General features: G+C 41.5%; 1 protein-coding gene across 20 annotated transcripts in view; it reads left to right on the plus strand.

Moving 5' to 3' along the window:
- cacna1g (calcium channel, voltage-dependent, T type, alpha 1G subunit) overlaps window positions 1-23,939 on the plus strand; it is a 271,804-nt gene that overhangs the window by 209,235 nt on the left and 38,630 nt on the right. For all 20 annotated transcript variants that reach the window (XM_042397382.1, XM_042397395.1, XM_042397393.1 and 17 more), the window contains 7 exons: window positions 2,542-2,665; window positions 7,226-7,294; window positions 9,599-9,783; window positions 16,887-17,013; window positions 18,141-18,266; window positions 18,378-18,467; window positions 18,598-18,790. In XM_042397382.1, coding sequence (XP_042253316.1) covers window positions 2,542-2,665; window positions 7,226-7,294; window positions 9,599-9,783; window positions 16,887-17,013; window positions 18,141-18,266; window positions 18,378-18,467; window positions 18,598-18,790 — 914 coding nt within the window. The remainder of the gene's footprint in view (window positions 1-2,541; window positions 2,666-7,225; window positions 7,295-9,598; window positions 9,784-16,886; window positions 17,014-18,140; window positions 18,267-18,377; window positions 18,468-18,597; window positions 18,791-23,939) is intronic.

Below are 23,939 nucleotides of genomic sequence, written 5' to 3' on the forward strand. Positions count from 1 at the left end.
CTCATGTCCTTAAAAGTTTCATCGTCTTTTGACATTTGGAAAAATATGCACAATAGCTACAGTATTAATATAGTTTATATTTTCTTGCGAAAATGTTTCTGTAAAATTATTCAGATCCAGCCAACACCTGTGTAAGAATAATTTCTCTATTGATTTGCACTAAAGATACAAAGTCTATCTGTGAATTTAAGCCTTGTTAGAAGTTCTAGATGGTTCTCTTGTCTGCTCTCTGTATTATATAATTTGGAAAAGGTTAATAGGAAAAGCTCCCTGTAGTCTGTTATTGTCAGAGTATTAAGAAAACTGAAGGAGCTTGGCTCAAACTGGGCTTCTAGCTGGCTTTCAATCACAGCAGGCTCCAAGGTTTGGCCATCGTTGAGAGTGACACTGAGGACACAGGCTCTGCATGGCGCCCATTCTGGCCTTGAACCACCACAGACGCCTGCCTGTGCTCACAATCACATCAAGAGACAGCAGCGTAGTGGGAGGCCGGAGTCCAGCAGCTTTCACATGGACCCGAGTTCACCTCAACCTGCCTTTGTGCTCGCTGCTGTTATTGCTGCTACTGATGATTACTGCAGGGGAAGTTTTTAATGAGTGGTGGAGTGGGCCGGCTATGTAGGCATACTGTGATGCAGTCGCTGTGATTAGATGTGTTCACCACAAGAATGGGCTGTGTAAGAACAGTGGTTCATCAACATTGGGACCATGTGTGGGGAGGATTCGCTCAGGGTTGTGCATGTGGCACCCCATACAGTACATGATCAGATTCTGTGGAACTATACTGAACCTTGTTGGGGGAGTGGGCCATCTGAGTAACAGATAATAAGATACAGACAAGAATAGAACAAATAGACAGCAGGGAGGATGTTTCAGAATTATAGTACATAGTCAAAGTAATGATCTGTGGCATTTTAATGTCGAAACTTTCTGTGTTGCTACTTTCCGTTGCCAAATAATATAACATAAAAGCGATTCAGCCTATAGCTGAAGAAAACATTAACTGTTCTCGGCATCTTTCCTGGAAAGCAATCATCCAGGGTCCACACAAGAAGTGATGTGGTTTATGTTTCTGGTTTGTTTGGAACGCACAGAAGAAGAGCTGGGTAATTAGCATGAGCAGCTCTTATCTTTTCTTGCCATGATACATGAAGAGGCCATGCCTGAGCACCACCTACAGAATTTTAAACTTCTTCGACAGAAAATCTAAAGAAAGTCTTGTCACACTACCACCCACACTGTTAAAATGACAGAAAAGTGATAAACTGGGATATTTATTGAAAAATCAAGGCAAAATTCACAGATTTACAGGTTTAAATAAGAGAATCTGTATGTTGGAGAAAAATTACAGTGTTTGGACACACTTTGTGACATATACCTCAAAGTTGATTACAGTTACAGTTTTATACTATTCAGTTATCTCAACTGTTGTCAAAACCTTTTTAATATAAGAATTAATGCACCATGATGTCAGTGATTTTTTTTTCTAATCCCAGGTCTGATATTTTGCTTTTGATTGAGTGTGTGGTGACAGGTTTTTTCCCAAGGTTTAAGTTTGTGTGTGTGTGTGTGTGTGTGTGTGCGTGCGTTAGTGTGTGTGTGTGTGTGAGTGTGTAAGTGTGAGTCTCGGGGACCATTTAAACTTGACATTAAAGTTCTCAGCCAGACATGAGCCCTTCAAACCATGGAGGAGGAGCTGGCACCGGAAGCGTGTGTTTGCCATGTGTTCTCCCCGCCTGCATGAGGAAAACACATGAATTCTTTAGTAACACGGCTCTGGCGTGCAGATATCAAAGAGGAATTAGCTCATCCAGTCTGTATACTGTACGAACAATCATCACCACAGTCAGATGACACATAGACACTCACACAGACCCAGCAAGTGTTGACACAATGATGTCTGAATTGCCAAATAAAGCCAAAAATCCAGATCCGAGCCTTACAATATTGTCCCCCCGCTGCACACTTAGAGCGATATGAGCCATCAAAGCGGATTTGATTTAATCCCTTCCAGTGCCATATATAACAAGCGCTTCCTCTTTCTTCCTCTCTGTTGTCGTGAGCTAAAAGCCTGGGAACCTTTTCATGTCGGGTAATGAAAGTCAGGCATAATTAATGACTCCTAATTCTACAGTGGTTCATTACAGAGTTACTGTATGTGAGACAAGCTCTCTTAAATGAGATCTCTCATTACTTGTAAAGTGTTCACAGTGTGTTTCAGTTAATGTCCTTGTACAGTATGTAATATCATTTCAGGTTTTATAGAACATGCCTTTATGACAAATACTAAGCTGCAGTAGGTCTGTGTGTTTGGTTATAAGCAGCGGCATCTTGGTATACTGTGACACATTTGCTGAAAATACTTCTTTACTTTTACTTAAAGGGGAAGTGATCTCACTTGAGCTAGCGTCAGCTCTTTTATAACACAAGGACTCACACTTGTTGGTACATCTGCTTGGTTTAGATGCATACAGTACAGCATATCACATCCAACTCCAGTGTGGCTAAAGTTTTAAACATATTTCTCCTGCTCTTCGACAGGTTTCGGTTCATGTGCAAGAAGATCATCACGCACAAGATGTTCGACCATGTTGTGTTGGTCATCATCTTCCTCAACTGCATCACTATCGCCATGGAGAGGCCTCGCATTGACCCCAGCAGTGCAGTGAGTCTCAAAATATGTTTAAATGTACAAACACATACCCTGACTGTTCACTGTCGGTCTGTATGACTTGAGCATGATGCCTTCACAGTTTTCAATGATAAACGCTGAAAGAAATGGAAAAAAAAGTTTGAGAAAGACTGAAATACAGGTATATATATATATATATATATATAGTATATAGACACAGAAATTCCCGAGGTGTGTGAGTAGAATCAATTATAAAGAAACTCTGTGCCAGCTCAAAAAAGTCCAAACAGAAATGGAGAAAGTACCTGTCAGCAAATCTATACCTTGATGGCTGTTCAAACAAACACACACACGCACGCACACACACACACACACACACAGGCACATTCACACAAAAAAACAGAATCACCACAGTAGTTTGCTCTCCTCAGAGAAATGGAGTGGAACATTATGTAAGCAGGGAACCACTCCTGTTTGACTGTGAGCCAGTAGCTTTGGGTAATGTGTGCTATACCCCTGTATCTACTGCACTGCATCATCAACACCATCACCTCCTTAGCTAATGCACCATCCCTTCAAATATAGGGCTGGCTGGATGCCTTACAGCAACACACACAAATCTAACTCCATGTCCTTTCCTACTTCCAGCAATAGCAGCAGAACACAGCCCAGCCGCTCCATGCATAAACACAATAATTATCACTGTTTGATTTTTTTTTTTTTTTTTCTCACTGAGCGAGGTGTTCTGTGGATAGCCCTAATTGCGGTTCGGTCTCGCTGGAACGCTCCGTTCTGCTTGTTTTGCGACTGAAACACGGAGGAGACAGTGCCGTTGTAATTGATTCAATTATCTGTGGGCTGGCGTACGTGGCTAATGTCCAGGAAAAGAGATGTTTAACAAATGGAGGCTGCCCCACAAGGCCGTTCGGTCTCATCAGGGCAGAGAGATCACACACACATATAGATGGGACGATTTCTCCTCTCTCACCTCTGCAAACACACACACTAGCACTGTCACACTTGCAAACGCACAAAATCCACCACAGCAGCCGCATTGACATTCACATCAGAGAGCAGGATTTTTGGATGCACAAATATTTTGTCAGTTTCCTGCTGTGGCCGTCGTGTCCAGTCTGCACCCTGAGGCCATTATTGTAATGAGATGGAAATGTATGACGCAGCCAGAAACAAGAGAATGATCAGTCATTACAGTGTTGAGCTGTGATGCTTATTGCTACAGATCTCATTTGCCCGGGTGGCCATTGCGTAATGCTATTTGTTTGTCTGTGTGGGTTGTTTTGAATTAATGAAGTCGATTGTGAATCGATTTCCTCTCACTGATTCAGGTTTGGCTGTGTATAACAACCAAACATATAATTTATCACTCCACTGCTTGTATACAGCAACTCTTTTGAAGCACCTGCTTTACATCAGCCATGGTGCCCGCTTGACTAAAGACACATGTTATATTCTTTAAATAGAAATGTAGTCATTGTTACAGAGATAAAATGTTTTAGTCACAACATTTTAGTGTGGAATGCAGGCTGAATAATTAGATTATTGAGTTGGAACTTATGTCACACACTTAGTATTTGGCCTATGGTCCACTGCTGTTTTGCTTTGGTGCTCGATGTTGCCTGGATACCGTCTGCCTGTAGCTCAGTGGAAATGATTGAGGATGATTATACCACCTATTATGATTTATTGTTCCTAATTGAGCTAGGGGACAATACATCACTGTCCAGAGCTCTAAATTGAATTATATCAGCATCAACAGTATAAAATACAATCAACCTTAAGTTTTCAGAATCCACGTCATCTGCTCCAGACAGCATTAAGAGAGATAACGCTACACTCTGGACCGTGATGAAAGCTTTCCAGGAACAATGTAACAATGCATTGCTCTACAGTAATTTACTTTCCCAAGTTTTTTGCCATCATCATACAGATGTAGGAATTTGAGTTCCTTAATAGTCAGAGAGATACTGGAACTCTCAGGCATCTGCCAGTGAACAATGCCTTGTGGAGCTGTAACCACTCACTGCAGATTATCTACTGGAAGTGAGGTATTGGGTATTGTTTACATTGAGTGGTAACTAAGCAAAGTGCCTCTCGGTTTAAGTCATAGCTGGCCTCTGCCATTATGCTGAGCTTTACTTCAAACCAGGCCGGGCTGGATTGAGCTCTTCAGGCTGATGGCTTGTGGTTACTTAAAATGTGGTCTGACACACCAGATGCCAGGCGTTGACCCGGGAATAACACCACCACCATTAGAGAGGGGGAATGAGAGGCAAGACGGAGACGTTTTACTCCTGTTGATTGAGTCCTGAATTCTGTAAAGGAAGCACCTGCTGCACACAAAGAGAACCATAAAAATTGGAGGTCAAACTATTTGAGCAAATTCTCATTCAACAGTTTTTATTTAGACTTATTTTTATTTATCACTGTGCTCACTTTGGTTTTCCAAAATGGGAGTATACATGGAAAAAGTACAGTAAACATAAAGTGATATTGTGCTTCATTTTGGCCGGCTAGCTAGCTAAAATTTCTACAATGTCTATATGCAGTATTTCAGCTAGCAAACTATATAACGTTACAGCCTGCTAGAGTTAAAAGCTTTAAGGAGCAAATTCTTAGTTTCTTTGTTTATTGTTCGTTTCATTGTTTATTTAATCGTTAAGTTAATTTCAGTCTGACAACATATGAGTGCACATATGGAAAAAAATAAAGTTGAAACTGTGCTTAATTTTTGTAGGCTACCTAAAATGGCTACAGCTATTGACATGCAGTGTTGTGGCTAGCTAACTATTTGTTTATTCTTCCAGAGCTAACAGCTCCTTGGAGAAAATTCTTAGTTTGTGTATAATTCTTCAGTTGGCTTTAAAAAAAAAAAAGAATTCTGTTAATTTTAGTGTGCCTGAAAATACATGAGAGTGAGTAGCCTAGTTGATACATAATTTTTGCAGGCTAGTGAGTTAAAATGGTTTCAGCTAAGTTATTTACATGTAATTTTTCAGGTAGCATGTTATATCTGTTTAGCCAGAGCTAAAGATAGAGTTAGAGCACAGTCTCAGTTTGTTAAATGTGGTTTATTCATAGACCATACATTTTTTATTCATCATTTTGTTAATCACCTAAAGTTGGGTTTGCCTCATTTTTTTGCAGGCTAGCTAGCTAATGGCTACAGCTGCTGTATTTGAATGCAGTACTTAGGCTAATGTAGCAATCTATGTTTGTTTAGCCTGCAAAGCTAAACTTAACAGCTTGTTGACAGACTACAACTGGTAATGAATTACCAAAACACAGCCTTTTGCCTGGATGTGATTGGACTGACAGCAAATTGAAACTGTTGACCATGTCTCATTAAGACAAACAGCGTGAATTTCCTGACAGTCTCTCTCCATTTCTCTCCCTGCCTTCTAACTTCTCTTGTCTGCTGTGTCTCTCCCTACCACATGCCTGTTAGTTTATAATGAATGAAAGTATGAAAACTTGTTTATAGAGGGCAGGAATGGCTTCTGTCAAGCCTGGAATTTATAAACCTTCTCAACACCAGCATTCCCAGTGATGTCATGCCCAGCATTCCCAGAGACTTCACAAAAAACTCTGTCGGACTGTCATCTCTGTGTTTATGTGTGTGTGTGTGTGTGACTCTGTGTTCCTCAGAGCATGTGCGATGGTGGTTGCAGGCCGTGGGAAAGGCAGCCACCTACACCCGCTCACACCAGGCTCACACGCACACACACACATACATAGACATTAAGAGGCAAGACAGGGTCGTGTCTCCCCAGACTGAGGGGAAGTAGGGTAAATAAGCAGCCGGTGAAGGGATCTTATTCTTGCTACCCTGCTTGTTTTCTCTCCTCAGTCCTTGTTTAGCTCAGTAAATAGGCTCCCATCCTCTCCTGCATGCACACACACACACACACACACACACCACTGAGCCATGCTGCCTCAGGCAACAGGGAGGCATGGGAGCACTGTATTGTGACTGTGTATAGTTGGAGGTCTAATCACTCTGTCCTGCTGGTATTGTGTTGAATGCATGCACACAAAACAAAATGAGAGTGCTTGTTTTCTAAAATGACTGTCTATTGCTGATAGAAAGAAATGCAGGCCCTGATGCAACATGGAAAAATGTCAGTTTACCAAATCATTTGGTCTTTGTTCAACCATAAATGCTTGTTTCTCAAGACAATCGAAATGTTTCACCAAGTGTTCCACAGATAACATAATACTACTTGTTCCCAGTTCAATTCAATTGATCTGAAGACGATCTTTAAAGAAGTCTATTCAAATGAAAAAAAATGATTTTTGCACCGGCATGAGAAAAAAATAACATTTTAGAAGAATGGTATGAAGAGTAAACTCTCTAATTGCCTGCCAGCCATCATTAGTTAATGCAATGGGTTGTTTGTAAGGGGAAAAACATTAGTTTCCTCATACATTATTCAGCTGTACACTACATCATTTACAAGCAGACGAAGAACAAACTTGGTAGAAAAACATGCTTACAACAAAAAATGTGAATTTTAAATAATTAAAACTATTAGCATGTACCTTAACTCAGCATATATTTTTTTTGCTTTGCAGGAGCGGATCTTCCTAACATTGTCCAACTACATCTTCACAGCGATCTTTGTGGCTGAGATGACTATAAAGGTAAGAGACTATGGATTTCCACTAATAGCATTGGTTTTATGCATCGAATGCAGGCCCTTATTGCTCCCTTTCTACAGCTCAAGCTGGCTATTAGATGATGGAATGCAAAGTGCTCGTACCAATCTTGATAGGCTCCATGGTATTTCCTTTTAAAGGTTTGCATGTCTGTTTTGTATGCTTCCATGAAGGCATCGCTGACTTCTGTTCTTACTCACTCGGTGGAAATCAGCCATTATGCCTTAAAGTATTTGGTAGGTCAGGATTTTTTGGTACCGTAAAACTTGACACTGGTTGCCACACATCAAAGCCCCTCATCATCATCATCATCCCCAGCCTGGAAAGAAACAACATGTGACACATCTGTGTTCACTCACAATGTAAAAAATCTTGCATACGATGGAGAAATCCAAACCCGTCTCTAAAAACCACTCAGACATAAAGCTGCAGAGAAAATACAGTCTGGCTGATACCCACGTATACTGTAAGCCCTAAAAACACAAAAGAAAACAGAGTGAAGAGGGAGGAAAGGGAGAGGAAGAGAATTAGAGATTGAGACTCAGACAGTGAACACACACACACACACACAATGCGCACACACACACACACTCTCAGGGACTGTTTCATAATGCTAAGCGGAGGATTGTCTCGTCAGTATTCAAACGGCCCGGCTTTGAATGGAGGTCCGTGCAGGCGTGGGCAAGAGCGAGCGGAGGCAGAGGGGAGGAAAGTTCATGAGTGTCACTCATTCAAAGCCTCTGTCTCTATTTTTGGTCCCAGTATGATTGCTGGGCTCACACACACACACACACACACACACACACTGCACAGCACAGTACAGTACAGTACAGCACAGCACTATCAAGTAATTTCGTGAAGTGTAGTGCAAAAGACACAACAGCAACGATCGGTTGCCGAAACATGTCGCCAAAACATATGTTTACATTAGTTTACATGATACAATGCATTGTTAAAGATTAAACCAGGAGTTTTCAACCTTTTGGGGTTTAATCATCTCATGATTCTTCAAATTTATCTTCTAACCCTTCAGAGGTTGGCAACCACTGGATTAAACTACAGTTTACAACATAAACATCGATGCATCAGTATTGATAAGGCAGTAATAGTGGATCGGTCACTGGGGCTGTTTTCTGCAGGACGAGTACTTCTGCTTTGGATACTTGAAGTACATTTTGCTGATAATACTCCTGTATTTTTCCTTAAGTAGAATTGGCGGAGAGTTAGAGAAGATTGATACCGCTGTCATATCTGTCCATTAAATACATGTCTACAGCCAGCAGATCCTAGCTCTGTACAAGGGTGACAAAACCTACCAGCACCTCTAAAGATCATTAATTAACATTTCTCATTTCTTTTATCAGTACAAAAACCAGTGTAAAAATGATAATTTGCCTTTTTACAGGTGACTATGTGCCTGACTATTTACTATACTTTTAATACAAATAGAATGGCTTCTTTCAGCATGTTATATCAGAATTATAAATGTACTATTGTAAATGAGGTGAAAAGTACAGTATTCTCCTCTGAAATGTAGTCCATCAGTACAATACAACACACAATGGAAACATTGGTGAGTATAATTATCACAAATGTTAATATAAATAACAGTTAAGTACTTGAGTAAAGTACTTTTCCCTGGCTGATTACAGCTACACAAGTCAGTAGAAGCTGTCTGGGCTGTCACAGAGATCTCTCATAAAGTTTGATCAACCTCTTTGATGATTCTCCAGCCACATTATTCATATACAGTATGTACTGTTATGCATTGATGAGCATCAACAAATGTAAATTATGCCTTCTATCCATCTCCTCGCCTCTCTTGCTCCCTCATCTCTTCAGTAGCAAGAGGTGTTTATAAATGCATGAATAGTTGTCTCACCGTGTTTGGCCTGATTTAATAAGTTTGAGGTAAAAAAAAAAAAAAAAAAACAAAGTCAGCCAGTCGCTATTATTTTCTGGGATGCAAATTGCTATATGGGCAGAATACATGATGAGTGGAACCTATAGAATTAGAAATGAGGTTTGGAAAGCTTGCAGCTCTTATGATCTTCGCTGCCAAGCTCCAAATAAACACCCGCTCTACGCAGTCAATAAGCTGCGCATATGGCATATTAAGCATCCACTCCTAATAAACACAAAAGATGACTTGATAACAAACAGCCTCAGACTAAAATAGATATTGCGCTACTGATTTGTGTATCATTTTTATGCAGCTTATACTTTAAGTTAATGTTGCATTTTAAATATATTCAAACCATACTGGGTCCTGTCCTTTTTTGTGTCCAGATCGTAGCTTTGGGCTGGTGTTTCGGGGAAAAGGCCTACCTGAGGAGCAGCTGGAACATTCTTGATGGGATGCTGGTGATGATTTCTGTAATCGACATCCTGGTGTCTCTCATCTCCAACTCGGGTACCAAGATTCTGGGCATGCTCAGAGTGCTGAGGCTACTGAGGACCCTGAGGCCGCTACGGTGAGTTAACACAGAAATGTAAAGACAACAAACACACTCAGAGGACAGACAACCACCCCTGACACTAGTGATTAGGATCATAAAGTGAAGTCTTACCTCTCCTGCATATGATCTTATACAATAACAGTAGTTGGACATACTTAGTGGGAAATATTAAAGGGCCAGTAACAGAGCAACCCATTATGTGTAGGTTGAATTTATTACCCAAACTCAAACTGAGAACAAACTGAGCTTTCTGTCAGCTCTGACATGAGCCACCTTTTGGAGCTTTTGGGGGATGTCTGTGTGTGTGTGTGTGTGTGTGTGTGTGTGTGTGTGTGTGTGTGTGTGTGTGTGTGTGTGTGTGTGTGTGTGTAGGCATTTATTTTAGTGTGCATTCATGCATGTGTTGTCAGTGTGTACACAATTGCACAGTTATGTTTATTTGAGCGGAAATAAGGCGGAAATCACCAATTTGAAGACTGTTTTTGTACTTAGTAGATTTCCAAGTGTGTGTGTGTGTGTGTGTGTGTGTGTGTGAGAGAGAGAGAGAGAGAGAGAGAGAGAGAGAGAGATAGACAGGAAGAGAAACAAAGAATTAGCACCTTGGTGTAATGTCAGACAGGGTCTTTATATGTGTGCAGTCCTAAGTTTTCTACTCTGTCTGTGCGCATGAAAAGCCTCAGTGTGTGTGTGTGTGTGTGTGTGTGTGTTTGCGTGTGTACGTACGGAGCCATTTGCTTGTGTGTGGCTTCATGCTCGACTTGGCTCACAGCACGCTCGGTGTCTCATCTCGTGAAGGGGAGCTCTCGAGGCTTTGCCCACTCTTGAATATTTATCACAGTTCTCGGAAAGAGCACAAAAATCAAATATTCATTTTCATCTTGCCAAATTTACCCACTAAACACAGATGATCTTTTCTCTTTTCCTTTTACTTTTTTTTTTTCCTCTCACCTTTGACGTAAAAGTGAAATCTTGTGCCGAGACTGCTTTTGCGTTCCCTGGCTTCAAAGTATTGCTTTCTTCTTTGAGTTCATACTGTAATGTGTCTGAATGTGTATCAGGAAGTAGGTGTTCATATGCTTAAGTGTGTGTTTATGTGGATCAGATGAGTTTACTCTTAGTGAAAAGACTTAGATATTGTGTTTTTATCTGGACTCAGCAAAAGTCATCAATTTAAAAGTACAGAGTAAAGGAGGATCCACAGTCCATAACATTAGACAAATGCTTTATGTTGTAGCAGTTCATTCATATAATCCACTTGACCAGTATAATAGTCTGATGTACAACTCTTACATGTGCAGTTACCATTTGCTGAGTATACACATTTTTGGACATGGTTATTTGGAGAGTATGTGACAAATTTTCAAACACATCTGCCCAAAATCTCTCTAACCATTTACATGTGATCAAGTCTGATACTGATATGAGCTGAAGTTTGAGGAGTTATTTCAGTTTGCGAAAGTAAGAGAACTGTTGATTTTCTGCACTGACACTGTTAGTTGAGTAGCAGAGCACTTCTAAAACTGAGATGAGCACAAAACTCTCATGTTTGAATTACTAACAATACACAACTGCCTTTATACATGAAAACAGAATAAAACACATACAATCACTGAGCTTATAAATGTGTTGCATGCTTTGCTAACAGCCAGCTGAACTTAAAGCTTATGTTTGGTGTACAGTTCACTTTAAAGGATGATTCCAAAGTGTTATTATTATTTTTGTAGTTTTGGCAATCATCTCTCTCAGCTACGATAATTCATTGATTATAATCACCATAGTAACTGCAGAGATCTCTGGATAAGTTGACATCACTACAGCAATGTCATAGAGGGTAAGCAACAGGTTGATTTCTTAGAAACTAAGCTGATGGTCATAACATATTGCTAATCCATCCAATAAACTCCACTGTGTTCCTTGAGGAACATTGAGGTTATAAATATAAAAGAAATTGTAAAAGAAATTGTAGTAAATCACAGTGATAAAAAATACTGCTTCCATTTTGCAACTCTATAATCAGTTATCATCAAAGAGTAATAAAGGTCTTATATTAGCTTCATTCCTAGAACTTTAGCTATTAGTTAGCTTTGCAGTGTTATTTACTGCTCAATCCTGCTGTGTTGTTGACTTTTCCTCCTTTAGACGTCAGCGCTTTTTAACCTTTAGATATAACTTTCCTTAACGAGATTGACATATTATATAATTTGGTTGCAACTTTGGTAGTTAATTAGCTGAAAAATTCTTGCATCCCGATCACTTACAAGCAGAATGTTAATGTGCCATTAGAGAATACACTTGCTGTCAAACAAGGGACTTTATAATTAGATCTATTGCTACTGTGACAAACTGAAGACTTGAAAAGAGCACCTGACTCTAACTGCTGCTGAATCCTCTTGAAGTCTTTCAGCTGTATGCCCTGCCTTATTTAATCCCCAGCCAGCAGCAAGGTTGAGGCTGTATTAATGTCGACTAGGGAAGGTTTTAAAGTCAGATTAGAAAATATGTAGCAATTACAGGAGGAAATTGGACAAATTTTATGTTCGGGAGGAAATATTCTTGGTAGCAAAGGGCAGCCATTTCTCTAAGGAGTGACGTCGCCAGTTTGAGAAAAATGCAAAATGGCAAAGAGAGAAATAGGATTAGGAAGACTGTATGAAGACGAGCAGAGAGTGAGCGAGAGAGAAACAGGAGAGGACAGTAAAAGAATAGAGGAAAGAGCTGAGCTCGGTGGCTCGGCTCTTGCTGAGGCTGCAGATGAGTTACAAGAAAGCAATACTGTAAAATCATTTTTTGACATAGTTGTTAACTTTCAATCCAAGGGAGTGAAGCATTAAAGGCACTAGCATATTAAACTATTAGTGTGCTGCTGTGGGTATACTGTATGGCTTGGTTATAGTGTGCTGCAGGTACTTAAAACCCTGTTAGAGATAATTCAGTCTGGTCAACACATAGTTGAAATACTGCTCAGGCTCCAAACGCTTTCTGTTTAAAAGCAAGACACTTTTGGAGTGAGGCCCGTTGGTGCTATAAGTGCTACTGCCAGACTGAATGACACAAGCATACTGATTAAAAAGGTTGGATCCATCTGGGATTCACCTATCTTTGACAAGCCTTTCACTTTAGAGTAGCTATAATCAATAGTTCCATATTAACGTTCAACTCTGCAACCCTCCTATGAGACAATCTTAACTGGTTTAACCAAGTGCCAATATAATGTCAACTGGTAAACTTTATCTCAAAACATCTCTTCAGAATGATGTCACCAACGTCATCCATGTCTTCTACAGTATCACCATACGTCTGGTATATATGCTGTATAACTGTTTGCAATTGACCAGAATATGAAGACAGGCCTGTAACCCAAAGGTCATATTGCTTATTAATAATATACGCTCTGCTGTTTCATGCAGTCAGTAAACAAAACCTTAATCTTCATTATTAGCGGGGTCAGTGGGGTCAAAGTCTTCTAGGAAAATAGATTTTCCACAATTCAGAATAGTTCCAACAATTGCATTCTTCTCTCTCTAAATAAACAAGCCTGTTTGTCAGATGTTTCATTAAAAAAAAAATATAGAATTAAACCCAAGTGAAAAATTGGTGTTGCTGTTGCAGTCAGGACGTCTAAAAATATTTTCGACATTTTCATGAGAAAAACTTCTGCAGCTACAAAGTTAAAAAAAAAAATAAAAAAAAAAGTTTTTCCTCCAAACATACTACAAAGCAGACAGAGCTTTGTCAGGAATAAAGTGTTAGTTTCAATATCAGCTTGTTGTCACCCCCGGTTCGATTGTGGCAGACTCACGCTCGCTGGTGAATTAAATATGAGCTTGTCTGTGTTTTCCCCTCTGGCAGCACGGTGCACGTGGGGTTCACACAAGCTGCACCGGAGCCGCCGACGCTGACTCGGGAATAATAATCAATCAACAGTTATTTACGGGCTCACATGGCAGCTTGTCACTTGGACAACTGAGTTTTGAACTACAGTGTCTGTTGTAGTTTATGCAGGGTGATGAGGTGAAGAGTTGAAATGTTCCTGACGGCAACGTGTGTATTCTTGAATTGCTCGTGACATGTTTGTGTGAGTGTAACTGCAGAACACGGGAGAGTTTTGTATTTGTGAACGTGTTTCCGTGCAGGTATCTGTTGCTGTTTGTTTCTCATTTGAGATATTAATGACAGCGTTACATGACACAGGAGAGCAGGGTCCACAGGGGCTCACGAGTGCGTGTGTGTGTGTGTGTGTGACAGAATGATGCATCAGCTTTGTTTAACAGGGCACAGACACACACACACACACACCTCCGCAGTCATTCATCAAGCCCCCATCCTGAGCTGAGAGCTGCCCTCAGGGAAGGCTCAGAAGTTAGTACCCTGTGTCACCAAATGGCACTTTTATGTCACCCAACACCACCTACACCACACTGATAACTCGGCTGCAACCTAGAAACCCCACCCCAACCCCTTCCCACCTGGGTGTATCCATTAATCGTACCTGCCACAATCCCAGGCTTCATCGCGGGAGGATCTAAAGGGCTGTGTGGTGTTTGTGAGGTCAGGGCGGGCCGACGGGTTTGTATATTGATAATTCCCCCCCCCCTACTGTTGACCCCTGTTGGCTAAGCCTTTGAGTTCATCCGTCATTTGATGATGATGTTATTACCCCGAGGCTTCCGTTGGGTAGATAATGTGATCGCTCACTTGTGTGTACGTGTGCGTTTTTGACCATCACGCCTTGTATCAGACAGTGCCGACTTTGGCCACTTAACTGGCCGCATAATTAAGCATTCTTCACGACGTTTAGATTGTGTTTGTGTGAACCTGAATTGATTGGCTCGCAGTGTTAGCGGGGAGAGAGCAAGAGCAGCGAGCGGTAAAGTTTGACAGCTGAAAAGGGAAGGACAGCTGTACGTGGAAGATAGTAGAAAGAAATTTATCCAGCAAGGTTGAGCGAAAGAAACAAAGTTTAGAAACAAAAAAAAAAGAAAGAAAATAGCAGCTGCCTCATTTTTTATTCCCTCTATATCGCTGCAACTCACCAGCCCTCCTCTCCTCCCTCTATTCCCTATTTCTATCTCTCTGCGTCGCTTAATTACACCCAGTGTTTGCTCTGTGGGAACACGCCTGCCACTTATTGCCCTACTTGTTGTTCCCCTTCCTCACTGTGAGGGATATGCCGGTGGAGAGAGTATGTGTGCATGCGTGCAGGTGTTACGCATGGCGGCAGACTCATCCCGGCTCCTTTGTATAGCACACAAAACAAGGACACGCTGTGAACCGCTCTGAAATTATGCAGAGAGGTAGATTAGGAGAAGCAAGCACTAACTTTCCTCCCTCCGGCTTCATCCATCCATCCAATTCCTCCTCATCCTCATTTTTCGTGTCATATGCAAATAGACATTATGGAAAGAAGCCCATCGCGGTGTGTGTCCTTCACGTACCGCATCATCAGAGTGTATTGACTCATAATAAGAGGCTTGTCTCTCCTTCGTTCTCCTCCTTAATAAGCCTTTTCACTTAAACTCAAAAGGAGAACACGATGTAAAGAGCTAGAGAGGTGGGCTTGGGGGTTTTCATATGCAAAGCAGCGATGTGTGGAAACATCTTTTTTTTTTTTTTTTGCAGTGAAAAGGTGGTCTCAAGGACTGAGATGGAGAGAGGCTGCATACGCTGCGGTTCTGTCCTCAATGGACTCAAACTCATCCACATATCCAACAAGTTGCACTTCATTTCTTGCTTTCTCTTAGCATTTTGCGTCATAATCTCTTCTCAAGTTCTTTTTTTTTTCGCTTTTAACTTTCTAAAGTCTTGAGAGAAAAGAAGTTAACAAGTGAATGAAGTTTTGAAACATCATCATAAATACTGAAACATCTGACATCTGAAAAAATATTGATTCAACAAGCCTTAATTGCACATTTCTAACTTATCCATGCAGTATTTTGCATTTCTAGTTCACTATGAAGACATGTTGTATAAAAAAAAAAAATCCTCTCCAGAAATTACAAAACAAAAAATGGACTTAGATCCCTTCTTTCCCCGCTTTTGGCAGAGAATTCATTACAAATATATTCATATACCAGCATAACTGCATCAATCCCCAAAGCAGACACATGCAGATGCAGCTCTTGAACACTAGTACCCTCTGTAGGTCAGCAGCAATACTGCATCCTAACATGCTTTTCAATAGAACATCAAGAGAGGCAGTGAGGTGCAAACCCATGAGGTGCAGCCATAGACTCGTTACTCTCTGATCAGGGCTATTGATCAATGGCCTTGGTCAGGCCTGGCTCCTTATTATCCTGTGTCCTCTCTTAATGTGCTATTGACTCTTCCTTCACTCAACTGTCCGCTCAGGGGAAAACATACAATGCAGACAAAGACTGATAGACAAAGGCAGAGCAGATTGTCACCTCGACAGTCTCTTTGCCTGTTGTTTTTCTCTTTTAGGCCTTGTCATGTATCATCATGTCTATCACATTTTGAGTTTAGTGCGTGTGTGTGTGTGTACGTTTTCTGTGTGCAGATGAGTGTGCATGCACAGGCAGGTTTTATGTAGTATGTGTGTGTGTGTGTGTGTTTGTGTTCCACCATGTCGGAGAAGCTCAGCTGCAGTGCGGTGCCGGGTGCCATGCTGGCACTAATTAAACATCCTCATCAGTCCATTGGCTTAATTAGATGTGTCTGTTTCCTTGACTGCAAAAATGAAAGGAAGCAGAAAGAAGTGAAGGGAGAGTTTGAGAGAGATGTTTTTTTTTCAAGAAGAGCAGAAGAGAATGAAAGAGGCGTTAATTCGTCTGAGCCAACAAGTGTTTTAGGTTCGAAAAGTTTTGAAATGTGTGCAAATGAGAAAAAAAAAAAGGTTTCTGATGGTGGTAAAGAAGGGAAAAACAAAACAAAGTGTGTGTATATAAGCGTGTGTGTGCAGACAGGGCGGGGGGCCTGGGGGTGAGCAGGGGGTGCGAGGAGGTTCGGGGTTGGAACGCCTCAGGCATCCCTGCTCCATCTGGTACTGTATGAGCTGTGCTGTAAGTGACCTAAGAGTGCCCTGCACAAACATACACACTCAGACGCACACATACACATGAATGCAGCGCACTAATATCCTAATATATGCTGTGTTCCAGTGTGATCAGCAGAGCCCCGGGGCTGAAGCTGGTGGTGGAGACCCTGATGTCCTCGCTGAAGCCCATCGGCAACATCGTGGTCATCTGCTGCGCCTTCTTCATTATCTTTGGCATCCTGGGAGTGCAGGTGAGAGCAGGAACGAGGAGAGGTTAGGAAATGAGGAAATAACCGAGTGGAATGATACAGACAGAGATAATGAGAAAAGAAAAAGGAAGTAAGACCACAGTCTAGACGGTCATGACACAGAAACATTATCCTCCACCTCGTAAGCTGCAACAGTTTGACATGTGAAAAATACGCCCACTATTCTTCACTTTTTCCTCTCATTTCTTGGTAGTACATACGGTACATCGCACAGTCTTAGCAGAACAATAGTTTTCATGCACTCTCCACATTATAACTCATTGGCTGAGACGCTTATGTATGCTTATCTGGTCGCTGGAGATTTCATGGCTAACGGCCCAAGGACTAATCTATACCAACGAGCACAGTGCCCTTGGTCCAGCTCGGGCTCCTGTCTGTCTACCATCAGCATGTTTATGTCCATAAACCATCTGTCCGAATGACGGAGTGTCATGAAGGGTTAATGGCTGCGATGACACCATGCAGCAGTGATTGGAAGCTGTCACTCGTTAAAAGGCTTCTATAGAACTCACAGCACTGTCTTTAAAAATGTTGGCAATACAAGTATGGTCATTCAGTGACCTACAATTTTTTTTAGTGTTATATTTTATATCAAGCAGCCATCGCTGTATTTTATTTTGTAGTTTATGGGTATTTCCAGCTATTGCCCTAACTTTAACCTAGTGTAAACTTAACCCAGGGCAGTTGCACAGCCTGGCAAGAAGCTCTGGCAGGCCGTGCTCTGGGAAAAAGATGCCTTTCTCTCTACTCATTTTATGTCTGTGATATATTTTTTTAAAAAGCTGTGGTGATAAGGGACAATGTCTGATATACTATGCATTCTAAAAATACACTCTCAAGTTCAGCTGAAGATAATATTGGGCTTCAGTACTCAGCTATATCAAGTGAGTATCTTCCAAGGTTACAGTTCTTAACAGTGTAATGTGTCTCTAATGCTAGTATGTTAAACTGCTGCTCCCATGGAGGGTTTATTAGGATTAATGATGATGTGTTAATCAGTATGTTATTATAAATGTATGCAGACATGAAGGAAAACATAACCTCTGATACTTACACATTCTAAGAATCAGATTCCATGTAAAATGCACATCTGTGTTTTCTCTCCTCAGCTCTTCAAGGGGAAGTTCTTTGTTTGTCATGGAGAGGATGTCAGGAACATCACCAACAAGTCAGACTGTTTGCAGGCCAACTACAAATGGGTCAGACACAAGTACAACTTTGACAACCTGGGACAGGTTAGACCTCAGAAATGCCAATATTTGACAAATGTTTTGTTGAAGTTTTGCGAGCCTGGTTTTCAGTGTTTGTATTTATGTTTCAACCCGTCTTCCTTCTCTCCATGTCAGGCTTTGATGTCTCTGTTTGTTCTGGCATCAAAAGACGGCTGGGTGGACATTATGTATGATGGACTAGACGCTGTAGGAGTTGACCAACAGGTAAATATGTACAAACTCTCTCACACACTTACACACACTCATGCACACAAATGTTAAATATGTCCAGGGCACATATCAGTGGCAGAGGATATCTGAAAAACTCTTTGTATGTATCCCGTGTACGTTTCAGCCTATAATGAACTACAACCCATGGATGCTGCTCTACTTCATCTCCTTCCTGCTGATTGTGGCCTTCTTCGTGCTCAACATGTTCGTGGGCGTGGTGGTGGAGAACTTCCACAAGTGCAGGCGCCATCAGGAGGCCGAGGAAGCCAAGCGCAGGGAGGAGAAGAGACTGAAACGCTTGGAGAAAAAGAGACGGAGTAAGGAGAAGGAGCTAGCTGGTCGGTAGTCTTTCCACATCTTTCTGAGTCCTGCTTGATTTGAGCCTGAGCCTTTTATTTTTTCTTTTTGCTTTTTGATTTGGTTTGGCCGAATCCGGAAGAACGCAATTAGTGATCTAGTGACAAAAATAGTTGCTACTCTGCGGTAGAACCCTCCCTTCCCCTCGACCATCCTCTTTCCCTTCGCCCTCTGGCTAGATTTTGTTGCAGTCCGGTGGTCCCCTACTCTGGCTCTGCAGACTCTGATACAAACTGTGGAGGCTTTTCTTCAACTCTAGCAATAAATTGATCAAGCTGGATGTTAAGAAAAGCTTTCATAATCGGTTGGTTTGCATATCTAGGACAGCTGACCACCGGTGTTAGTCCCTATCAACCCCGCCTCCCATTCCCTCCTCCCTTACCTTGCCTGGTCTACCGTAGATGCCGTGCTTGGGATGGCCCCTTTGGAGCATGCCCAGTGAGTGCTGACAGATGGGGTTTGCATGGTGGCGGGTGTACAGAGCTAGAGGGAGGGGGAGTTGTTGATTATTTAACCGCCCTGATCGAAAACGAGATGACCCCCCTCCCTTCCCCTCTTCTGCATGTGGTTTAGTACAGCCGCAGGGGCAGGGATAGACCCAAATCTGGAAGAAAAGGAGAAAGAGTTTCCCCTGAGTTCTCCCCTAGCTGAGATCTGAGATCATTTTGGGTGAGATTTGTAGGAGTTGGAGCTTATTCCCTGCCTGTTCCCCCTCCCCTCCGGCTGTATAGGAATTGGTGACAAACTGCTTTGTTGTTTTTTTTAATTCTTTCCACTGCCTCCTACTCCCAAAAACACAAGTGCTAGCATCTGCTAGATTAGACTGTAGTGCCTTTACTTACAGTATTTTAGTTGTTCCAAAGGCACTTGGTTTTTTACATTTACAAGGAGCAGTGGACACTACTGGTTTCTTAAAACCAAAAAAAAATCCCTTTGATTTCCTTCTATATGATAATTTTATTTGACCTGTTTCCGTCCAACTCTTGAGAAATACAGATGGAAATTGATCTTCCTTTTTCAGGAGGCGTCTGACAAGCGTATCTGGCCATTCAAGACACTCGCCCTGATCCCTGCACACTCTCAGTCGAACATATTTACACTTTATATAACAAGACGCCCTTTTTTGAGATTACACAAGAACCTTTCATATTTAAGTTAGTTTTCCTGTTTTTGCTTCTTCCTTGTTCTAATTCTTGGTTGAAAAGTTTGTCTCCTTTTTTTCTGGCTTAGTATTTTTTTCGCCAGGAAACGGTTTTCACACACTCGTACCAAGCTGTTCAGGCTGAGAAAATGGATAGATGTTGGATTATTAGCAAAATAGTAAAGCAAGGTTGCTTAAAGGCAGAGAGAGCTTACTGGTGTAACTCATTCGATCGTAGAATACGATTTGTGTTATGGTGGTAAATGTCTGTTCTGGTTTGAGAGCTTTGGTTTGAAAATTGACAACTTTCTGATCATTATAAAACAAACAGTGGAAGTATTAATCCAAAGAACTGGACTCAGAATCACTGGAAAGACAAAACATAGGAACATAAACCAGCTTAATCTTTCATTGCTTCCTTCTGGCCTTACTCCATCCCTCTTTCCCTCTTTCTCTCTCTTTGACTCTCTCCTGATTCTGACTCTAATCCATCCTTCCTTCCTCGCTTTCCTCTGCTTCTGCCTGACTAACATGGTCTCATTCCTCTAGATTTATTGGTTCCGGGGGTGAGTTGGGCCCTCTCTGAAGGCACATTGAAAGGTACAGAGTTTCCAGCATGTTCTGTGTGTCCCTTAAACCCCCCACCGCCACCGACCACGACCACCCACCATGGTGGCTAGGGTTCTAAGTTCAGTGATCACGGGAGGTAGGGCCCCATCCCGCGTCCCCGCCCCCCTGCCTCTCTCCCATCAGCCCTCAGTCCGCTGGACATGGTGTTACCTGTTTTCTCTGTCGTGGCTTTGTCTTTCACAGCTCTTCCACACCGTCCGCGATCCATCCACTGTCCACAGCACTGCACCGCTGCACCACCACCACAAAAGAAGAAGACTCTGGTCTAGTTAGGTTGGCAGGGAAACTGAGACAGAGATGTGGTAAGACAGGGAAAGGGTACTGAGTGGGTAACATATATTGAATTGTTTTAAGGTAAATGACTCCAGAGCGTCTTTGCCTTTTTAAGCCGAGGCCACTGTACTCCTCTTTTATTATTTCTTTTAGTAGGTATTTAAAGAATAATTCCAGTTTAGTACAACATATTTTCATTTTGATTGCCATCTTTTCTATTGGTTAGGATAATATTGTACTCACCAAAGTAATTCCTGAGATTCGGGAGCACAGTGACATCGGTACAGTGAGGTGTGAAAGGGCAGTATAATGTTTACCATGTTTACTATTTTGTATTTATTTGGCATGTTTCTAACATGGTCTACTTAACACAAGTACAAAGTATAGCTGAGGATGATGGAAATGTCATTAGTTTTGCAAGTATTTGGTCATAAACCAAAGAAGTGCACATATCGAAGTTTTGACCTGATAACGGTGCAAGCAGAAAGGTTAAATGATCACTAAAGTTATTACAGTTCATCCTGAGGCAGACATGAGTGTCTGTACCAAATTTCATGGCAATCCAGTCAACAGTTGAGATATTTCACTCAAAACCACAAATGTGATTGTCAATGAAACCAAAGTCATTAAGATTTATTTTCTGGGGACCACATATGTCTCCACAAAGTTTTATGGAAATCCGTCCAATAGTCGAGATATTTTAGTTTGGACCAAAGTGGTGGGCCAACCATCAGACTGATTTGACCATCCCTAGAGCCACACTGTTAATGTGACTAGAAACAAGCCAACAAGTAAGCCAGATTATGTAAACCATATCATTTGGAAGACAAATTAGCTTAATAAGTTTGGTAACCTAGAGGTTTGTATATAATATGTCTGATCATCTGATTGTATGTTCTTTGCCCAAGTTTTAAGCAATGTCACCACATTCTCAAATTTCAGCAATTAACTTGTTGAGTTCAATGATATAACCAATAGAAGTGTCGAACTATGAAACAAGGCTAAAATTTAAAAAAATCCAGTTATTCTTTAAATTTGACTGACTTGAACTGTTTCTCTCTGGTCTTGTAATTTCAGCTCATTGCTGTTACTGTAGATGAGAGCCAGAGAGAACAAAGAGTTTGATCATGTTGTACAAGCGGTGCCATCTTGGATGAACAGATTTTCTCTGTTGCTAACATCCTCTAATAAAGGTCACTGGCCTCCATTAAAGGGCACTGGACCACAGAAATTTGTTATTTACTCATTGAGTCTGTGCTTGACTTAAAAGCTTAATTTAAGACACCCAGTGCCAAAATATGTAAATGTGGTCATAGTAAATTAAACAGCAACAAGCTCTGTTAGCATATCTAACTAGTTTTTCAAGCTGCAATCTCCTCATCGAGGGTTTAAATAGTTTCTTTGGGGGAAAACGATATATCTTGCATCAGCGGGACGCCATTATTAAATCATGATCTAAAATAGAATTAAGGCTCTTGCCAAAATGCATACATTTATTTGAACTTAACGGCTGATTTTCTACAAAACACTGAGCACAAAGGTTAGAGCAGTACAAGTCGTTATTAAGCCAGACTCCAGCAGGTTGTTAACAGCAGTCGGTTATGTTGGGCATAAAGGTCATCTCAGGGCTTTCTGACCACTCTGACTGGTTCGCTGGCACATGTGGTTCAATTGTTGCAACTTGTTTCCATGGCATCTATTTAAGGTATTGTTATGGTAGCTGACAGTCGGCACAGAGGTGTGTTAAATGATGGCGACTCCTTAACTAACCGCATTATGAAAGTTTGTGTGTGTTTGCTTGTTATTATGTCATGTATCAGGTGCAATATTTGTTAAATAGGGGCACATTGCTGGAAGATAAACGTGCTGGATTGTATTCTTGTGTGTGTGTGTGTGCATATGTGAGTGTGTCAGGGAGCAGATGGTTGCAGAACAGGTTGTAAAATATGCAGGAGCAGCTCTCATCCTCAAATCCCCTCTCCTCTCAGTCTGGATGAGTGTCTGAGAGGGGAGCAGGACCCCGCACCCCTGTGTTGATCCTATGCGGCATTTCGCCTGAGGACACGAGCGCTCGCAGTATTTTGATATTTTCCTCTCAAAGGTAATTACAGAGTAGCCAAGAACACAAAACACACACACATAAAACACAGGGTGCGCACAGTGTGTTATGGTGTATTTGTGTTAGAGTGGTATTCAGAGAATAAGATGTTTGTGTGTGTGTGTGTGTGTGTGCGGGCGTGCATGTTTGTCACGCGTGCATGCTTGGCACACTGTGTTTGTGCCTGAGCATGTGAACTCTTATCTTTAGCTTGCACTGCTCTGGAGCAGCTGTTTGTGGAGGCCAGGAGGAGGAGAGGAACAAAGAGAGGAGAGGAGATGATGGAGGAGGCGCATTAAGATCTTGACTGAGGATGGAGGGAAGAGGAGAAGAGATACATGGGGATAGAGGGGAGAAGTGGTGGAATTACACAAACACACAAAGCAACACACATTCATTAAAAAGTTTCATCAAATTATAACTAGCTATAAACATGCATTGATTAGAAACACATGTTAAGAGCTGTGGACTTGAGACTTAGACTGGAGGCAGTCCCAACAATGACTAGGGGAGTGACTTGGACTTGACTGCTGGGAGAATTGACTTATTTGAAACTTAACCTCCTAAATACTTTCGTGGAATTGAGACTTGAAAGCAACTTTTAACCTGGTAAAATTCTTGAACAATAAAATATAATAAATAAGACAGTATGGCCATATAAACTGAATATTATTAGGCATATACCACCTTTCCTTACAGCCCAGATTCCCCTCTGTCCTCCAGCAGGCTGTTTTGGAAGTCTCGTTAAGCAGACAGTCGGCTGTAAAATGTGCGGAACACTTGCCGATAACAGAGGGAAGATTGTCTCCAAAAATGAATTTCAGCCATTCCTGACATAAACTTTCATCCTCTGGCAGGCTGTAAAGACTTTTTAGCTGCTGCAGACTCTGACTACAGAAGTTCTGTATGCACTCAGCATAGCACCGAGTAGCTGTGGGCTTATGCTATAGCTTCCTAGCATATTTGA

Source organism: Thunnus maccoyii, chromosome 20 (assembly GCF_910596095.1).
Source record: "Thunnus maccoyii chromosome 20, fThuMac1.1, whole genome shotgun sequence".
Classification (NCBI taxonomy): domain Eukaryota; kingdom Metazoa; phylum Chordata; class Actinopteri; order Scombriformes; family Scombridae; genus Thunnus; species Thunnus maccoyii.